This window comes from Phaseolus vulgaris, chromosome 3 (genome assembly GCF_051622355.1).
Source record: "Phaseolus vulgaris cultivar YP4 chromosome 3, ASM5162235v1, whole genome shotgun sequence".
Taxonomy (NCBI): domain Eukaryota; kingdom Viridiplantae; phylum Streptophyta; class Magnoliopsida; order Fabales; family Fabaceae; genus Phaseolus; species Phaseolus vulgaris.
In genome coordinates, this window is record NC_143500.1 from 8,924,837 (window position 1) to 8,945,464 (window position 20,628).

The 20,628-nt window shown below is 30.6% G+C and overlaps 1 protein-coding gene and 1 pseudogene across 4 annotated transcripts; one reads left to right on the top strand and one right to left on the bottom strand.

The window, feature by feature from the left end:
• Window positions 1-14,489: 14,489 nt before the first annotated feature.
• LOC137839020 (putative pentatricopeptide repeat-containing protein At3g25970 pseudogene) lies at window positions 14,490-15,041 on the bottom strand (annotated as a pseudogene).
• An 877-nt stretch (window positions 15,042-15,918) lies between these two features.
• On the top strand, window positions 15,919-20,445 carry LOC137806486 (uncharacterized). 4 transcript variants are annotated; one of them, XM_068606626.1, is made up of 4 exons: window positions 15,919-16,100; window positions 16,189-16,254; window positions 16,589-16,787; window positions 19,928-20,445. In XM_068606626.1, exons 3-4 carry the CDS (start codon window positions 16,608-16,610, stop codon window positions 20,099-20,101), a joined length of 354 nt encoding a protein of 117 aa, XP_068462727.1. In that variant the 5' UTR covers window positions 15,919-16,100; window positions 16,189-16,254; window positions 16,589-16,607; the 3' UTR covers window positions 20,102-20,445. The 4 variants fall into 4 exon arrangements, with proteins under 4 accessions (XP_068462727.1, XP_090156104.1, XP_068462728.1 ...); XM_090299978.1 differs by lacking the exon at window positions 19,928-20,445 and adding an exon at window positions 18,464-18,657 and having other exon boundaries at window positions 15,921-16,100; XM_068606627.1 differs by lacking the exon at window positions 16,189-16,254 and having other exon boundaries at window positions 15,946-16,100.
• The last annotated feature ends 183 nt before the right edge of the window (window positions 20,446-20,628 follow it).

A 20,628-nucleotide genomic window follows, 5' to 3' on the forward strand; every position in this document is an offset into this window, starting at 1 on the left:
AGTTCTCAGTTGGTTTGACTCACTTAAACTTATTAGTAAAGATCCTTTAGAAGATGGAGAAGGTTGTAGGGTGGCTTTTTTTTATCTTGTCTTCTCTTGTGAAAGTTTCTTTGTATTGTTATTTTGGCTGGAAGGTGTTAAGGTCTTTTGAAGGGATGTTGTATTTGTTTTCTGATGTGGTCGTGACTATATATGTCTAGTCATGTTTTTGACACTCTAGTTGTTGTTTTGTAGAGTTTGTTGGAATCCCAGTTAGTTGGGTGTAATGTAGTTTGATTTAATTTTTCTTGTATAAAGATTGAAACACTCCTAAAGTATCTCATTTTATTTTATTTATTTATTGCTGATAAAAAAATTAAAAAATAATAAAATATGTAAGACTAATGAGTATAAAGCTAACATGTACCATTCACTTGTACAAATTATAATCTTTTAAAGCTGGCAATTAAAAGTTGAAAAAAAGGGTTAAATATTAAAAAATTGAGTATAATATGTACTGCAAGTATAAAGTATAGCTTTTATATTTTCATGAAATTCTAAATTATGTACTTCTTTACTTTAATATATATTAATAATCTTAAAAATATCTTACTTAAATTTTGATTCATAAAATAATATATGATTCTTGTAAAATCTTCTCAACCTATATGAAGTATCCTACTTATAAGTTATGATACAGATAAGCTCTTAACCTAGGTAGAGAGTTTTTAATTAGACCTTATTTAGGAAATAAAAAATATGTAAAAGAAGTTTACCTGGTGCATAAACTTTCCCAATATAAAAAGAAACTCAAACATGAGCAAAACAGCATATCTCCAGAAATAGTGCATTGAGATGCATGGAAGGGGACAAATAGAAGGATTAGTTACCTCTAGGAGCCAAGTTTAAGAAGAAAAAAAATTAAAATAAAATAAAATTAACCTATATACAAATTGCAGAAAGATATTTGTTAGGGATTTCGTATCGATTAAAAATAAGAATAAACATATTTTATTCTGGCGGGGAGTTGATTTAGAGTTAAATTTATTATGTTTTAAAAAAAATTATCTGAGAAATTTTGTTTACACACATTTACGAAAAAAGAAAGACGATTTGAAGAAAAAAGGTATAACAAGAAAGAGGCGAAGGCATGTGCGTTCGTTCCCACCACAATCCGTCCAAGAATAAAGCATTAAACACTGTCAACTTCCTTCTTCTTAATTACTGGGTAAACTTTTTTTTTGTCTTTCACTTAATTATGCTTTTAACTATTTCATAAATTCTGATATTTTTAATAAAGTTCTTATTTAAAATTTTCATTCAATTTTATTATTAACGAGATGACGTGGCCTTTTTTCTATATTTTTATTTTTAATTCAACTAATTTTTTTTTCAATTTTTTTAAAGTCTTAGAACCATCTAGTTGGAAAAGAATGAATGATAAACAAATTGAAAAAGATTAAAAAGAAAATAAAAAAAATTGCAAAATCAAATGCAAAAGTATTTAGATAAAATTAGAAGTTTTTTTAAATACTTAATCAAATAATTTTTTAAACAAAAAACTGATTAAAATTATTTAAATTTATAAAATATTTAAAATTTAGTCAAATCTCCCTTTTTCAACCCTTACGTGTCCTCACTCAAGACCTATGTAGCACAGATACTGACACAGACACTGATACAATACGGACACAGAGATATGTAAAATCTCTAAAATGTAGGACACGGGGACACGGATCTATATATTATATAATTATGAATTATATAAATTGACAATAAAGATTTGTGTACAAGTACGTTCTAGATTATTTTTTTTGGAACAGAAAGATGTTTTCATGATTGATTCACAAGGATTTGTTTCTTATTTTTATAATCATAATAACAATTTATACAATAAAGTTTGAATTTTTAGAAAATTAATGTATTTTTCCTTTTTAAAATTGTGTTAGAACCGTACTAAAATTGTCAGAAATCTAACAAATACTTTTTGAATTAGACACTTCATGGATACGCGTCCTACAAGTGTCATACGAGTGTCGTATCCAATATAAATATCAGATACCGATACACCATTTAAGAGGAGTGTCCGAGCTCCAAATTTCAAGACTTGTATTTCTATAAATGAAAATTACAATATTTTATACACAACGTTACGTTTTATCTCTTGTCATCATCATGTAACTTATGTTTTATGTAGTTTAATAATGAAAAAAAAATGAACGTAAAGTGAAAAGTAAAATGAAAAATAAGATAATTATTCAAGTTGTTTCCTTCGAGGAAAAGGAAAAAAAAATACAATATTTTTTCTTTCTTATTTAGTTACGTAGAGAGTGAAATAAAAAAGATGTATATAGATAATATAAATATGTTAAAAACACATATGTTAAGATACTTTGATCTTTTTATTGTAATAAAAACACTTTCTGTCTATTTTTATTCTCAAAATAAAGAGAGCGAAAATATATATAAACTTTATAAAAGTTATTTTTTTTTTCTTTTATATTAAGGAGAAACTAAACAAAGGAAGAAGTATATTCTTTTAAATTTTTTTTTTTCTCTCTCCTTTCTACCAAACTTTTTATTTAATTGCATATGTATTCCATTTTTTTTATTTGATGCTACACAAAATCTCCAAACTTTTGTATTCTTGTTAGTGTTAGATTTGGTTAGAGTAAATTATAACAGTAAGTCCTACAAATCCTACAAATCACATTTCTTCTATACATTTTTTTAGATTTGGTTAGATTTTCTAAAGTTATGTTAAGATCTTATATATATATATATATATATATATAATCCTACAAATCAAATTTCTTCTATACATTTTTTTTCACATTATAAATGTACTTTATTAGAAATAAGGTGTAAATGTAATTAGTAAAAATATTAAGGAGTGTTATTATAAATTATTTATTCGCTTTTTTATTGATATTTGAAAGTGTTTTGTAATTAAACTTCTAATGTAAGAAAATGCTTTTGTCTTCTTTATTAAGCACATTCATTAAAAAAAAGCTTTCACATTTAAAATATTATACACTTTGTAATTAATCCCTTTAAGCAAAGGACATATAAAATGAATTCATATCCTGTTAAGATGAGAATAAGAATCTATTTGTGTTTAACCCAAACTCAAATAATTTAAATACGGTATGAATTTGATTTTTAGTCCAACAGAATCAAATATCTGTTTTATCTTAGATAAAATTTTAAAACACGGACATATCATATTTTTTTATCAACAATTAATTAATAAATGAAATAAATATGAGATACTTCACAGAAAAATCAAGATTAATCTTAGACTCTTTACATAGTTGTCCAAAAAAATCAAAGGAAGAGATCAATCGCAACAAATAATTTGTTTTGAAACAACTCCAAAAATCTAAGGGAAGACTCTTACAAACAATCTAATACCATAATCTAATACCATGAATAATCTTTGTCAACCAAAAGCCTTAAACAACAACTACATAGGTAAATTCAAAGTTCCTAACAGCTTGCCTAAAAAAAGGTCAAATACCCACCATTGATATGCTCAATAACCAAGGTTCAACAAATGATATACTAGAGAAACACATCAGTGCAAGAAGGAACCACTAGTGCAAAAAAGACTTATTTTGACACTACATTTAAGGCGCTTTTACGGTCAGACGCTATCCTTTCAAACACGGTGGCATTTTTTAAATTAAATTTCTCTAAGAGGGCGATTATTTGGTAAAGTCGCCTTCTTACACCAAGCGCTTTGTTGTAAGAAGGTTGTTTTACCAAATAGTCGCCTTCTTAGACTCTTTTTATTACCCTAGCTCAAAGCGAGCCAGTTACAGTTTCATACTTCCTTTGTCTCTGGCGCTTCGTTTTCTCTTCTGCTATGTGCTTCTACTTCGTTTTCCTCGAGCCATTGTGTAAGTTTCTTTCGAGCTCTCTACTTCTTCTTCACCATTGTTTTTTTTTTCTCTTATTTGTTTCTTTTCTCCATTGTTGTCAAGGTTCTTCACCATTCCTACTTTCATTGTCTTGCATGCTGTTCCTTGGATTTTCGTTGTTCCTCCATTCGGTTATTTGTCGTTGTCATTAGCGGAACCATTCCTACTTTCATTGTCTTGCATGCTGTTCCTTGGGTTTTCTTTGTTCCTCCATTCGGTTCTTTGTTGTCGTCATTCACTTCCGCTGTCGTTAGCTCGCCGCTATCGTTGTCGCCGCTCTTCACCACCACCGTTACCTCTTCATAGACTTCTATTCTAACCTAACAACTAACATAATATAAATTAATTATAAAACATATATTAATTATAAATTAATAATTAATATAGGGAGGTGTAAAATGACAGCTTTTACTAGAGTCGTCCTCTTTGTTTGAATCTAAGAAGGCAGCTAAATAATCGCGTTCTTTGCTTTGGGACATAAGACTACACCCTGATCAAAAACGGCTAGAAAGCCACCATTTTTAAGTTTTTCTACACCAGTGAACACTCTATTACGTGTTAGTATAACTTTATTCATCATAGATAACAACTTTTTCCTAAACCTTCTTAAACCCTGCATATGACAATAAGACTCCACATTAACATGGATGTAACGTTAGTAGCACCAGTCCCACTGTACCAAAACGAGCACATCAACCAAAAAAAAAAAATGCAACCAGAGATAAAAAAAAACTCACCCTAATATTACCAATATTACCAGCACATCCTAACTCTCCTACCGTAATATTCCTGACATGTCGTATTTATGGAAGAAAAAATAGTCTCATTATTATATATGTATATAATATTTGTCTACCTGTATTTTGAGTACCTAATCCTTCTAATAATTTGGCAAAATATAATTGAATATATATATAGATGTATACATATATATGTCAGTGATGCATTGTGTATGAAAAATTGAATGGATGACTAAAATCATTCCCTTATGGATGGTTGAGGTAGATCATTGATGAGAGATGTGTTATTATATGAGTCTGTGGCTTTGAGAGAAGTGAATGGAGCTGACAATAATTGAATTGAAAAGCCTGCAGCACAATAGAGAGTTTGGTTAACTAATTGAAGCTTAGAATTCAGAAGATATTTGTCGGCACTTCTTATGACTGCAACTTGATCTAAGACAGATGAGTACTTGTCACCAATATTCATGAATGAATAGTAAATATGATCATAACTTATAATTTGCTGGCCAATGAAAAGTCATGATCAATGACTTAGCACCCACATGGACTGTATCTGGATCTATTCTACAGATGGAACCAACTGATTCAGCATATATAGTACTCGAATCATCATATATCCAAATATACCTGTGCGGCTAAGAAACAAACACTCCATCACTATAATCATATTAAATTTCAATTTTTTATATACTGTTTAGTTGCTTTTAGGCTTATCAAAGTAGAGAAAGAAAAAAAAGTCTCGAGTGTTTATGATATATAATATTAAGTAATTTGTTGTTGTAGTTCTTCTTACAACATCGAATTATTTTTCAGAATATATATTTTTTTTTACTTTCAATCTCTAGGCTTTTTCTCCATTCTTCATTAGTTTTGCACAAAAATATTTTGACACTCAAGTTAGTCAGAGTACAATTAACAAATATTAGAGTTAATTAATCATTAACTATATTTTTTGGGTTTCTCTCTATTTATATCTTTCGCTTGGACCTTTGTTGTTATGAACATGTATGTTGACCTTAGAAGGGGTCTAATTGCATCTTAATCATGTTTTTGTTGATAATTTAGTGTATTATTGATTAATAGTGTTTAAAGGTCTCATATGTAAGACATGTCGAGATATCAAGGGGGTGCCGACAAGATATCGACTACTCAGTAATCTAGTAGTACATTTGTTTCCATACTCGAGTGGAATAAAGCTCGAATGTAGAGTCTAACCTTTGAGTGTTTTTGGAAGAAAAAGTCATTAGTTTATCTTATCTTAAATATGATACACGAAATACACGTTTGAGCAGTCAAAATATCGACTATCCGTGATTTCAACCTCTACTAATAATAGTCATTCGTCATGTTGTGATATATATATATATATATATATAATATATATATATATATATCATTTAATAACTTTGAATCAAACAATTTTATGTGAGAATTTACTATGATCATTGAGGAAGATAGAATGGGATGCATTTGGGTGTTGAAAGTAGAAGGAGAAAAATAAATGATTGAGGTGGGAAAGAGGGTAATAATTAGATTGGGAGGAGGGAGACAAGGCCTAGAAGTCCGGCAACACTTGAAAGCCCTCTAAAACAAAAGTGAGGCAACCAACGTTCCCAAATGGACCACACACCATGAGACTCGCCTTCCTTCCGGTGAACACGCTGCCACACCCCCACCTATTCTCAACACCATCACCATTTCACACATTCACTCTCTAAATATTACATTCATTCATTACTTTTTCTTTTTACCTTAAATGCTCTTTTCAATCATCTCTATCTATACTTTCATACATGAACTTTATATGTTTTATTGTGTTTCATCTTCTAAATATGTTAAGTTGTTTGCTATCATGCAAAATGGATAGGTTATAACGTTAAAAATGGTTATAGATCCTTAGTTTTGATGTTAATAAACAATGAACATCATTGCAATTTTTTTTATCAGCAATAAAAAATAAATAAATGGGAATCACTTCAGGGGTGGTCCAACCCTTATACATAAAGAGCTAGCGCCTTATCAACCTCCAACCAAGGAATACCTTCTAACTTAAATAAGGAATAACCAAACCAACTCAAGAAAGCATTAAACAATCAGCCTCATACAATCCACTGGGTTCAAAACCCAGTTTGGGTACTTGAAGGAATTACAACAGGACTTTGCAAAAATCCAAGACCAAACATTTACTTGTACCAGTGCAAATACCTCAAGCGCATCTACCACACCGTTGCAATATAAGAGAAAATGTTTTGTTTGATCAAACAATTTCTTGATTCAAAACATAGAAACTATTAATATATGCGTGTGTTTAATAGATGAAACTTGCGTGACCTCTTTTGTTAAGCATTATAAATGCTCTCTTATATGTAATTAATATTCTTCTTAACGTTTCTCAAAAGGTAAAAAAACACATCAATCATATGGTATATGTCAATACTAGGAAATACCCATTTAAAATCGGTTATTTGGAAGTTTTTGAATTTTAGAAGCAATTTAAAAAATGACTTCTTAAAGCTTTTGTGTTATCCAATGTAAACTTTTACTTTTTTAAATCAGATCCCTTTAAAATCGATTTTAAAGTATGCAATTTAAAAAAAAAAATTCCTATTAAGTCAAGGCATGACAAATATAAATAGCCAACTTCTTTACTACAGCCAAATTTTGACTTTAATTGTTAAAAAGTGCTGAATAAAGAAAAAAATAAATAACAATTGATTACAAATTTAATAACTTAAAAGTTAAATTTAACAACCTGCTTTCTTGTTTTGACCACACCATACAATTCCCAAAGCTTTTTCTAAAGAGCCTTATAGTGAACAACTTGTTAGACCAAAAGAGAGTTAAAAGACTTTATGAAAAATATAAAAAAATATTTTAAGACAAAATAAAATGTCATCTCAACTCTTAACAATATATGAGTTATTCTCTACGAGCTACGTTATTCTCTACAAGCTACGTTATACATTAATACATCTAAACAATACATTGTATAAGTCTAAATAGACGAAAGAATGTTTAAGATAGACGATACATAGTCTAGGTAAAAGTAAGTGTTTTCATTATTTAATATTATATATTCTTTCAAGTTTTATATGTTGTATTTTCAACAATTACATAATAAAGAGAGTTCATTGTCAAAAAACGTGCTTTAAACATAAAAACATATATCTTATGTTTCATAAGAAGATAGATAAACATAATATATTACCTTATTAAAGAAGCAATTTGGTGAAATGCATTAAATATACTTTAATGCACTTTGTCTACATTAAAGCATGAAGAAACTATTATCCTTTCTTTCACTCCTTTAGGTAAGATATCTAATCTTATATTTATTTTTATCTATCTAAACGTTATAGTTTTAACAATCACTCTTTTTTATTGGGAGTGCCTAAAGAAGGTATTAAGTACAAATTTGAAGAGGATAGTGAGTAAAGCATATTTAGTATAGTTACTTAGATAAATAAGTAAAAAAAATACTTAAGTTCTTAGTCAAAAATAATTACTAATATTTGTAAAAATTTATGAGGCAAAACCAGAGTCTGAATCTAAAATCGATGTTGCACAAAAAAGTTAGTAAAAATTTTTCCAAGAAAATCGGAGATAAAGTGTTGAGTGCATAGATAGGTACATGATGGATAAGGGGATGGAAGCAACTATGTAGAATATGAAGTGTTTAATTTTTTATTACGCATTTATTGCGTCTTTCATTTTATTTCTTTGTTATTTTATAACTAATTATTATTAGACATGCATCTTGGATTGAACTACTGAGTTGGATGGACATAGCACTCTTTGATCCATTGTATAACTAGTTTTTTTCTTCTTTTTTTATACTAAGTTTTGACTTATTTGATGTAAAAGCATTATGTTTTATGCGAGAATTTTTTTCTGGGCTCTTGTGAAAAACTTTCTTAATTGTAATTGAAATGTTAATTTAAGGTTATTATGAAGTAGACTTTAAGCCTAACTCAACCCTATAAAACCGGCTCATGAGGTGAGGTTTGTATCCACTTATATACAATGAAATGTTTTCATCTCTAGTCGATGTGGGATCTCCAACATAACCTCAACCTCATGAACTAGTTTTATGGAGTTGAGTTAGGGTTAAAGTCCACTTCGTAATATGATATCATAGTCATTTCGAATTTATCCTAACAAGTGTTTGTTGGGCTTATCAGGCCACCCGCTATCAGGCCGTTATCGGACCACCCATAATATGTTATCCCACGCACGAGAACTGTCACTCTCGGCGTGAGGGCTGTGTGTTGGAGATCACACATCGACTAGAGATAAGGACATTTCATTGTATATAAGTTGGTGCAAACCTCAACCTCATGAACTAGTTTTATGGAGTTGAGTTAGGCTTAAAATCTACTTCGTAATAAAGGTGGTAAATTTTCCTCCACTTATATTCAATTTTGATTGTGGCATCTTCTTTATCTTCTTATACTCTTAAATATATATATTTTTAAAATTATTTGATTGAATTTGTTGGGAATTGTACATACCGTTGACTTCAAAAAGGGAAATTGAAATAAGTAGACTATCTAGTAGACCCGTCTAGTGGATCATCTAATAGATTGTCTTAAGAAATATTCTTGTAAGACCATCTAAGAAATCATCTATCAATAAGAATTAAAACATAAGTAGCAACAAGAATAATCGAGAGATCAATAAGAATTTATCCTAATTCATCCAAACTCAGGCTACGTCAAGTCCCTTTAAGCAATTGCTTAAGAGATTATCCTTGAGGTATAGTCTAAGAACTTTGCTAGTTTAAAAGATAATAATCCTATTGTGGCTATTCTAAGTTACTTTAGAGTAATTGACGAAATATGGGAGGTTGACTACATCAAATTTAGAGTTCCTATATTTAAGTGTAAATGGGTTGATTATAACACAGGAGTGCATGTTAATGAATTGGGTTTTACTTTGATTGATCTTACAAAGATAGCGTGGAAGGAAGATCCTTTCATCATGGCTTGCTAAGCTAAACAAGTTTTGGATGTGAAAGATCATTCTAATGAAAGGTGGTCAATTGTCCTATAGGGAAAGAATTGAACATGATGTTCATCCATAGGATGACGCAAGGGTCGAATATGTATACAAGCCTTCCTTCTCAAGACAAATACCTCCTTTGAATGATGAAAATGATGTAGATGTAATACATGCTACACGACATGATCACAATGAAGGAATATGGGAGAATATTCTAACACTTCCATAATAGAAAACAAGTTATGTTTATTTATTAGCTTTTCATTTTAAAAATTGGTTTTATTTAATTTAAATATATATCTTAAAGGTGTTTTTCTTTTTTGTATGTCTATCACATGGCTGACTCATCAAAGAAAACTAGGGAGGCTACACTACTGAGAAATCTTGTCATTAGGCGTATGGGTAATGCTAGAGTTCCAATTCAAATAGACCCTCAGACAAGCAGGGAATTAGGCCCTAATCATGCTCAAGTTTTAAGTTATTTGAGAATCCTAACTCGACCTAAGGTGTCTATTTTGGCACCTGATTGGGATCACGTAACGAAAGTAGAGAAAAATCTTATTTTGAAGGACATTTGTGTAAGTTATTTATTTAAAGGTTATTAAATAATTTGTGTATTGAAAATGTTATTTAGATTTAATGGTTTATTTATTATATTTTTTGGAAAATTGTTATAATGGCAAGAATTAACAGGAAAACAAATCAAAGAGTAATTGCTTCAATTGGAAAAATAAGGATTGAATTTCATCTTTCTCACTCTCAATGTATTTTGATTAGCATGTTAATATTAAGTTCATTTATTGAGATTGATGCCCGTAGAAAATTCATTTATATAGATTTCTCAAATATAAAATTCTTAAGAATGTTTCCTAGATATCAATTTCTCACATATTTATAAAAACAACTTAGAATCACACTCAGACGTTAATGACAATTAACATTTCAAGTCTATTTCTAACACTGAAATATGTTAAGTATTGTTGTTTAGGTTAGAACCCTAAAAATACCTCTCGGTCAGATTTAAGATTCTCAAACTGTCACAATGGTTTAGAAGTAAAACAACAATACCAATAATCAATCAAGAACAGAATATTAAATATTTATATGCGAGAAATTTGAGCACTTAACTCCTTATTGAAAAGAATAAAGATAACACCTCAAAGGCAAAAAGTATTTATTCATAACAATCTTCCTCTTCTTTCATAATTGTCGGAGATAATTTTTCATTGGATGATAATAGAATTCTTGGTATTACAAGCTTATTTCTTAATTAACCAAACTTAAAAGTTGTATACTTCAATAAGGATGATCAACCATGATAGTTTACAAACATTTTTTTTAGTTATAGTTTTATTAACTGTTTGACTTGGTTTTTTAGATTATGAAGAAGTATGCTTAATATATTTTAATAGGTATATAATCACACACACAAGAAGCAGGAGTTCTAATCTTTAAAGGGCGTAGTTCTGATTTAAATGGCATGTTTATTTAATATCATCACCCTATTGGTGAATACATTTTTAGCCGTAGATGTGCCCATGTTAAGCTAAAGTTGTGAAAACTAAAACTTTGTTGGTCAAGGAATTAGATGGATGTTAAGCCCATGTAGATGTGCCTATTGATTATCTGGATACTTTTTTTCCTATTACCAAACTGACCACTGTGAGAATGATCTTAGCCTGCAGCCACTCAAAACTGGTATTTAAAGTAATTAGATTTTAATGATGATTTTATTCATGGGATTTAAATGAGGAAGTTTATATGATACCTTAACCATGGATCAAAGTTAAAGTTAGACAAGTCTCCAAACTTACAAGGTCATTATACACTCTCAAGCAAGCAAGTAGGTAATAGTTTGTCAAACTTTCTTATTTCCTAAAGAGCATTGGTTTTTTTCAATCTATTTTTTATCACTCATTATTCATAAATAAAAATGAAAATAACTTTACTGCATTATTGGTATACATGAACGGTATAATTCTTACAAGCAATTCCATTTCAAAAATAAAAAAGGTAACAAAGTTACTAGATAAAACTTTTAAAGTCAAAAACTTATGGACTTGAAATTCTTGAATTATAAATTGCTAGAACCAAGAATGGTATACGTATTTCACAATGCAAATATGCTTTAGATGTAATATCTTATGGAGGTCTCCTTGCTGCCAAACCATGTTCCACACCGGTGGTTAAAGACGTGAAGAATATGTTCAATGAAGGAAATCCTCTAGAAGATATTATTTCCTATCAAAGGCTCATTGGTGGTTGATATACCTTACCAATATAAGACCAAACATAAGTTATGTCATTCATTTCTTGAGTCAGTTTATGCATGCATCCATATTTGACATCACATTGTTGCTCACCGTGTATTGAGATACATCAAGGGAGCACCTAGACAACATATGTTTTTCCCTCCATTCCAGTCTACAACTGAAGGGTTTCTATGATTTGGACTGGGCCAGGAGATCTATAACTGGATTTTGTGTGTTTCTTGGTTCATCTCTAATTAGCTGAAAATCCAAGAAACAATCCATTATTTATCTATCGTCTTTCAACGTTATTCTTGTTTGCGAAGTTCAATGACTAACTTACCTGATTAGTGAATTCAAAATAAAAACAGAAACACCTATAGTTGTTTATTGTGACAATCAATCTGCGAAGTACATTGTTTTTAATCCCAACTTTCACGAGAAAACTAAACACACGTATTATACGTTGTCACGTCATTCCAAAAAAATTTCAACCCAAACTTTTTCCGTTGCTTCCAAATATTAGATACCTAATTGATTGCTTAAATTTTGTTAATAAATATTTCATCTTCGTATCACATTTTTAATGTTTTTTTATCGTCTCTTCTGTTGTGAAATTTTACTATATTTCCAATTTCAAGAATACATGTTAAGCTTCTTGGGTTGTGTAAATATTAGGAAAACAAATTAAATATCAAATAATTATCATAACTTATTTTAGAATTGCAGTTTTGTCTAAGATACAACATTTTGTTCTTCTATTTTCCATCTATCTTAAAACAAATGTTTTTTTAATATTTGTTGCTACTATTATCCAAAAAAAAAACTAAGGATTTATATAATTTATTCAAATTTAATTTATAGTTAGAATATATAACAATATATAATAAAAATCTCCTTATTTATATACATAAATTATTATTTTTTTATTTTATTCTTAATAATATTTTTAAATCATGATACAAAATTTACAATGAAAGACATTTTTAATGTAAAAACATAAAATAAAATAAAATAAAATATAATAGGAAGTGACTCTTATGTATATTAAAAAATAATAAGTATCCATGTACTATATACAATTGAATTCTAAACGTTTAGAATGTTTGGTTTTATATAATCAAACTTTTTTATTATAATATAATATACAAGAAATAAATTATCTTATTATATAATAAATTGAAGCATATAATATAACAATATAAGAATACATTAGATTTTTATTTATAAAATATTATAAAATGGTGTAATAAAAAATTCGGACGCATGTATTTTACTATTAATCAATACATTTAAAAAAAATATATAGTTAACAAAAATACCAATTTTTATAATAGATTCATGAACATTTTTATTGATACGTAAAATTGGTGACTTTTATTTAGAATTTTGGAACTTTAAAAAGATTAATATCTTTTATGAGAATATACTATCTATTATATGTTTTTTATTATTTGAAAAACTTAAATATTTTGCATAAATTTTAACACTTGCAAATTTATTATTAGATTTTGGCCTTTCCACTCGCTACATCCTAGTTCCGTCCCTCCCCCAAAGAACATCCTTGTACCCAGCAGAGTCTTCCTCTTCCACTACTGAGAATGTGTAGTGCTTTAGTATGTATGTATATATGTATATATATATATATACTACAGACACTAACACGAACACTGATACGACACAGATACGGAGATACATATAATTTCTAAAGTATACGGAGATACGTATAATTTTTTAAGATGTAGAACACGAGAACACGGATCTATATATTATATAATTATGAATTATATAAATTGAAAATAAAGATTTATGTGTACAAATATGTTCCAGATTATTTTTTGGAGCAGAAAGATGTCTTTCATGACTGGTTCACAAGGATTTGTTTCTTATTTTTATAATCATAATAAAATTTATATAATAAGTTTGAGTTTTTAGAAAATTAATGTATTTTTCTTTTTCAAAAGTGTGTTAGAACTGTACTAAAATTGTCAGAAATCCAACAAATACTTTTTGAATTGGACACTTCATGAATACATGTCCTACAAGGGTCATACGAGTGTCGGTGTCAAATAATCCAATACGAATATCCGACACCGCTACGCCGTTTAAGAGGAGTGTCGAATTTATGGGCAGAACAATCTACCAAAACAAATATATAACACCATTCAAAATTCTGCAATGGCTTAGCCTCCATGAATAAGTACAGACACTTTCAGTTTTGCTCGATTTGACTGATTAAGTAGCTGAGTCTAATCATATATGGCACTTGTCTTCTTCTATGTACTAATTACTTCTAGACCCAATTCATGTAGTTCGTTCTCTCTCACTGTTAGTATACAACATGCAGCCACAAGAGTCAATTTTGTGTGAGAATAATCTTTCCTCCAAAAAAAAGCTTCCAACCAAATCCAGAAAACAAAAATCATAAGAACATTTTATCATCATAATCATCTAGATCATCTAAACATTGCAGTAACAACATTTGATTGACAAAATCATCGAACAACTTAATTCCTTGGTTTAGTTGTTGTAGTTGTATGTATATATCCTCACATTGGGGATGAGAATGATCCTCAGCATTGAAAGCATGCACTTTATTCTTCACTTCTATCCAACTCTAGCAAAGTGTTTGCTATTTGACTAGCTAATTCAATATCACCACAAAATCTACAGGCACCTAACAACGTTTTCAACACCATTGCATCAGGTTCAAAAGGCATTGTTTCAACCAAAGCCTTTGCCTTCTCAAGTTGCCCTGCCCGACCATAGAGATCAATTGCACAAGCATAGTGCTCCTTTCGCCGTGGAATACCAAAATCAGACTCCATAGACTCTATAAATTTGCAGCCTTCTTCTACTAGCCCATTATGACTGCACGCAGTTAGAACTGCAACAAAGGTTATATGATCAGGTTTCACCTTTCTCTCATTCATTAAGTGAAAGAGGTCAAGCGCAATGTTTCCTTGTCCATGTTGTGCATACCCAAAGATGATTGAATTCCAAACAATTGCATAGTCTTTGGAAGTTGCTTCAAAAGATTTCTTAGCATCTTCTATGATCCCACATTTAGAATACATGAATATCAACGAACTCCCAACATAATTATTGTTATCAAATCCTACTTTAAGTGCTAAACCTTGATCCATGTGTTTGAACATGTGCTGGTTAAAGTTGTGCTACTAGTACATGTATGGATCATCCACAGTAAACGTGTAATTTTCTTGTGATTAATTCTAGAAAAATTATACATCAATTTTAAGTTATACTTATATTTTTGCGAAACCTAAAAATTCTCACTATGATCAAACCCACTTGTCTCGGTTGATCAATATTTTTGAATGCAAGACTGAATATCTGTAGTACAAATCAACTACTTTATTATTCATATAAGACTTAGACTAACAAAAATTTAGATAATAAAAAGAAAGTAACATGCTATTTGTGTAACTAATTTTAAGTTGAATAACAAAACCAAAAACGAATTTTGTGATACTGAATAATATGTGCAGCATATTCATTCAGATTTATTTTTTTACAATGTCTCTAACATTCTTCGGTAATGAACCGACTATAGAGGTTTTTTTAACAGTTTTGGTGGAGTTCTTAGGAAGTCTATCATGTTAATGAATTATTGGGAATGTGCTATTTATAGCTCAGATTTGGCAAAACTACTTTGAATTTTCATAGCACCTTTCAGAATTGATCAAATTTAAGTATCTAGCCTTGAAAGATTACTTGCAACTAATTTAGCATTTGCTCCTATTTATACATCTGCTATTTCATCTTTCTTTTGATCTGCAAAATATATCAGTTCCCTTTCAATAATTTGCACAGTGCATCGTAGTTCAATATGTTTAAAATATGTGCATTCGGAATCAACATCTTGAATTTGGGAAAATAGCGCAATTAAACAATACAATAATTGAGAAAAAAAAAGGGAAATAATGTATGGGCCAAAATAAAAGAACCAAAAGTGGGGCATAGCACGGGCCCAATGAAAGTCCTTCTCCTCTTTGTTCAAACAAGAGTTTAAGACCCAAATTGTGTTTTCAACTTGGTTCACGCATTGGTTCTCCTCTCGCGTGTGGTTTCATCTCACACTGCTGAATTCAAATGTGATGGCTTCACAGTCGTAACAGAAAACGAAACCCAAGTAGCTTACGTCAGACTTAAGGAATATCATCTCCAAAGACGACGTCGTTCAGGTACGTCTTCTAAATTCTCACTCCTTTCGATTTTATACACTTTCACAATCACTTCTTCAAGGCTTAATTTTAACCAACTCAATTTCAGAAACTCCAAATTTCCGTTGCGATTTTCGCCCAATAACAGGGTTCCAGGGAATATAAAAACTCAGAGGTGTGTTTGTTGTACACAACATTGTTTACAGTTTTTTTTTTTTTTTTTTTTTTTTTGTAAAATATTCTGTTGAGGATTGTAGAACCTTGAGAGATGCATAACGTGTGTTTTTTTTATATTTATGCTGCTTGATCTTTACTCTCTGAATTTTTTATTTTTTACGTGATATGAAACTGCGTTTTCATTCGGAGCCTTCATTCAAAAGCCGAAATGATTGTTATGTGGGTTTTGACTTTCTCACGAAGTTTGGAAAATGAGCATGTGCAAGCGAATTCCATTTATGAAACTGAGGAATTGGATATAGTAAGATTAATTTGGATTTGTGTGTTCTCAGGTTGGGGTTTTAGCACAAGATGTCTCTCCGAATAAAGGCTGTGGTAGATAAGTTTGTCCAGGAGTTGCAGGAAGCGTTGGATGCTGATATTCAGGATAGGATCATGAAGGATAGAGAGATGCAAAGTTACATTGAAGAGCGTGAACGTGAGGTTGCGGAACGTGAAGCTGCTTGGAAGGCTGATCTTTCTCGTCGTGAGGTATCTACTGATTACCCATTTCTCTCAAATTTTTTAATTTTTTCTTACTTTAATGTGCTATCTCCTAGTGGGATAAGACTATGGCTGTTGTAATAAAGGTTGTGAAGTTTGAGAGTCTATATGCATGTTGTTTTTTCTGTGTAAAGGTCTCAAACACACGTTCATTTCAAAGATACAATTGTTACTTCTCAGTAACTGAAGCTTTGGAACGTGATCCAACTAAATGCAACATTTATCCAAACATTATGTAAATCATGGAGTTTCTCTAATCTTGACCTGTAAAGTTGAACATTATGTTCTTCCAAATGATAATATTGAAAAGACCTATTAACAAAATACTCTTTTAACACGTCAATAATTTAACATTTTAACATAATAATAAAGAAAATAGAAAATCACAGTAATAAAGTGTGATAATACATTAGTACTAAATAAGATCAAACTACATAAATGATTGAATTATATATAAATTTATAAAAACACAACTTATTAAAGTGGAAACATTTTAAAAGGGAGTTAATTTCTTCAAATAATTTGAGTTTCCAGTAAAAAACATTTTGTGTGGTCAATGAGAGCAAAAGTTACATATGATTTCAAACTCACTTCTTGATTTCAGAGTTTTCACAAGTTTTATGAGTTCAATGAGTAGTTAAATGAGTAGTTTTCACAAGTTCAATGAGTAGTTAAATCATTTTGCCTACCTAGAATTGTAAGAGTTTAAGAGTTAAGTTAAAAGTTTGACAACCATAGTTGTAATGTGCATTTTACATTGCCGAGGATTAGACATTTTGACCGTGGGACTAGGGGGAATCCGATAGCGGGTGGCACTAAGCCTAACAAACTTGATTAGAATAAACTCTAAATGACTCTAATACCATCTAAAGAAAGTGAAATTTAAGTCTAACTCAACCACACACAACTGCCTTGTAAAGTGAAGTTTGCACCCACTTATATATTATAATTTGGCCTTATCTATAGTCTATGTGGGCTCTTTAACACCTTCTCTCATGTTGAGGACTAGATATCTCGAGCATGGGATTATGGAAGAACTTGATAGCAGGTGACATGAGGTTCAACAAACTTGACTATGATAAGCTCCTAATGACTCTGGTGCCATTTTAAAAAAGTGAAATTTAAGCCTAATTTAACCTTACTAAACTAGCTTGATGAGATGAGGTTTGCACCTATTTATAAATTATAATTTGGTTATATCTTTATTATCTAGTCAACATGGAATCTTGAACATATACGTAATGAATAACTATAGACTTCTCCCCTTAGCTTTTATTTTTGGTTCAAGTGAGGACTGACCACATAGGTGTGCAATGGAGGAAGTCCATAGGGGCATGGGAAGGGGATGAACTGCATTACAGGGTTTGAACCCATGGTATGTGTCCTACTGCTTAACCCGTGTCATTGGGACACTGCCCATAGCTATGCTTCTGATAATTTTTACTTATAATAATTGTCTTTGTTATGCAGACATCTGAGAAAGTTGAACCCAAATTATTTTGTTACTGTTGCTGTAAGACGCTAGTAGTACTTTCCACAATAATCAATTAAAGATGCTAATAATTGTAAACTACTGTTTATGGTTGATCAGATGAAGTGAGAGAATACTGTTGTTCCTATTTTAAGTTTTATTGGTGAAACTCTGATTACATTCCTTTAATCAGCTGAGCATGGAAATGGCTGTGGATGAATTATGGCTTAAATCACTAGGTAGGTAGTTCTCAATTTGTCTAAAATAAAGAAAAAATATGAGAATGTTAAACTGCGTTCTGCACTTCTACTGAGCATGGAAATGGCTATGGATGAATTATAGCTTAATTACTAGGTAGTTCTCAATTCGTTTAAAACTAAACAATTTTTTAAACGAGTCACTCTTAGATTGTTTATGAGTACTCGTACCCTTTCCTAAATTTTCTGCTAGACTCCTCTGGTGTTTTGATGTAAGATCAGTGATAGCAATGCCGATTTCACTTGACCTTTGACAGGAATCCTATTATGTGGCATACGACCTACATTTTGTCACGATGTAGCTTTTCATTTTATTTTCCTAATTTCTACATTTTGAGCTTTCCGCACACTGGTGATATCTCATCTCTTTTTGTCGTGAATAACTGACAAAGTGAAATGCACTAGATTAATTTGAAGTTGGTGATATATTGTATTGATGCAATTTTAGTGAATTGTTTCTGAAATTGAAGAAAGGAAGCAAACTGGCCTTTAGGCACTTCGAAATTATACAGGGAAGTGATTCTTTAACTATCCCAATATGAGATTGATTAATTTGAGTATTTTTTACCAGATATATTGATATTGATGAATTTTAGTCAAATGTCTCTGAAACTGAAGAAAGAAAGCAAAGTGGCTTTTAATCACAAACATCTTACGGAGAAATGATTCTTTATGTATCACAATCTGGATAAATGAAGCTTTTCAACCCCAAATTTATTAGTGTTTGACACATGATAAGCCCCTTGATAGGAGTTATGCCTCAACTAATAATTTGGAAGAACTCTAGATATAAACAAAATTCCCTGAAATTTTAAGCAAGAGATAACAAATATAACTAAAACTTTTGCTTCATGGTTGCAAGAAGCAGAATAAATATAGTGTTAAAAATGCAAATAAGGATTAAGGACTGACTTAACTAGCCTTTTTAGGAAGTGTGTTTGTGCCTACTTACCTCACAAAATCAGCTTCTGAGACGAGGTTTGCGTCCTACTAATATACTCTAATTTAATTTTATCTCTGGTCGATCTGAGATCTTCGACACATCCCTTCATGTCAAGGAATGAATATCTCGAGTATCAGATTACATATTTGTAGGTGTGCACATAAGTCTTTCTTAATGACTGATAACATGTTTCACAGACGTTCCTGGGACCGAATTTATGGTGAAGATGTCTGCTATATCATTCGTGACCTGTTTTACGTTTGTGAAGATGTGTTGTACATTATTGGTGAAGCTTGCATTTGGGAATATGAAATAAAAAATATTGAAATTGACTGAAATTCTAACAATATTTCCATTTACCAAACAAATATCCATGTATGAATTTCCATTTATGATCCTGCTATTAAAGAACAAAAAGTCAGACATCCTCATTGTCCTCAACTTTTGAATGTTCGAGGCTGAGATTGCCCGTCAGGAAGCAAGGCTGAAGATGGAGAGAGACAATCTGGAGAAAGAGAAAAGTGTTTTGATGGGAACTGCGTCAAATCAAGATAACCAAGATGGAGCTCTTGAAATTACTGTAAGTGGTGAAAAATACCGTTGCCTCAGATTTGCCAAGGCAAAAAAATAAGGCTTTGCTGCGGTGACAAAAAGGAAATGTATGTTCTTCACTTCTGCCCTCCCCTGAAAGAGGACCAGTGCTGCCGAGGAGGAGCCCACACACAATGCCAAGCTCAATTTATGCACCTCTGGGAACATTTATTCAAATCTAACTGTTCAGTGGTGGTTTACAATTCTCGTTGAGATAGTGTTTTATGACTTGCCAAATTATTTTATTGATTTTTTTGTGATGATGTTGATGCTTTGTTTTGCTGAAAATACAATTTTGTCTATATAATTCATTCTCAGAGGACTGTACACGAGGAGATATATTGAGAAAAAAAATGACAATCAGCATAGATAGTTTTGATAGCAGATTGCATGGTTTATATAGGCCATGAAAAGGAGTACAGAGGAGCCAAAAAAAACTCTAATGCATACTTATTTGGATGGTAAGAAAGAATTTGAGTGCTAAAGGAAAGAAACGGAGGGAATACAAAAGAAAAAAAAAGTAGTGTGAAAAATAAAATTGTGTAGATGATTTTATTTGTTATTAAC

What these genes read in the sequence shown, in the direction of transcription:
- LOC137806486 (XM_068606626.1), top strand. Translation starts at nt 16,608, where the DNA reads ATGTCTCTCCGAATAAAGGCTGTGGTAGATAAGTTTGTCCAGGAGTTG. An exon ending in CTGATCTTTCTCGTCGTGAG is followed by an intron (nt 16,788 to 19,927) that starts GTATCTACTGAT and finishes TGAATGTTCGAG; the next exon opens with GCTGAGATTGCCCGTCAGGA.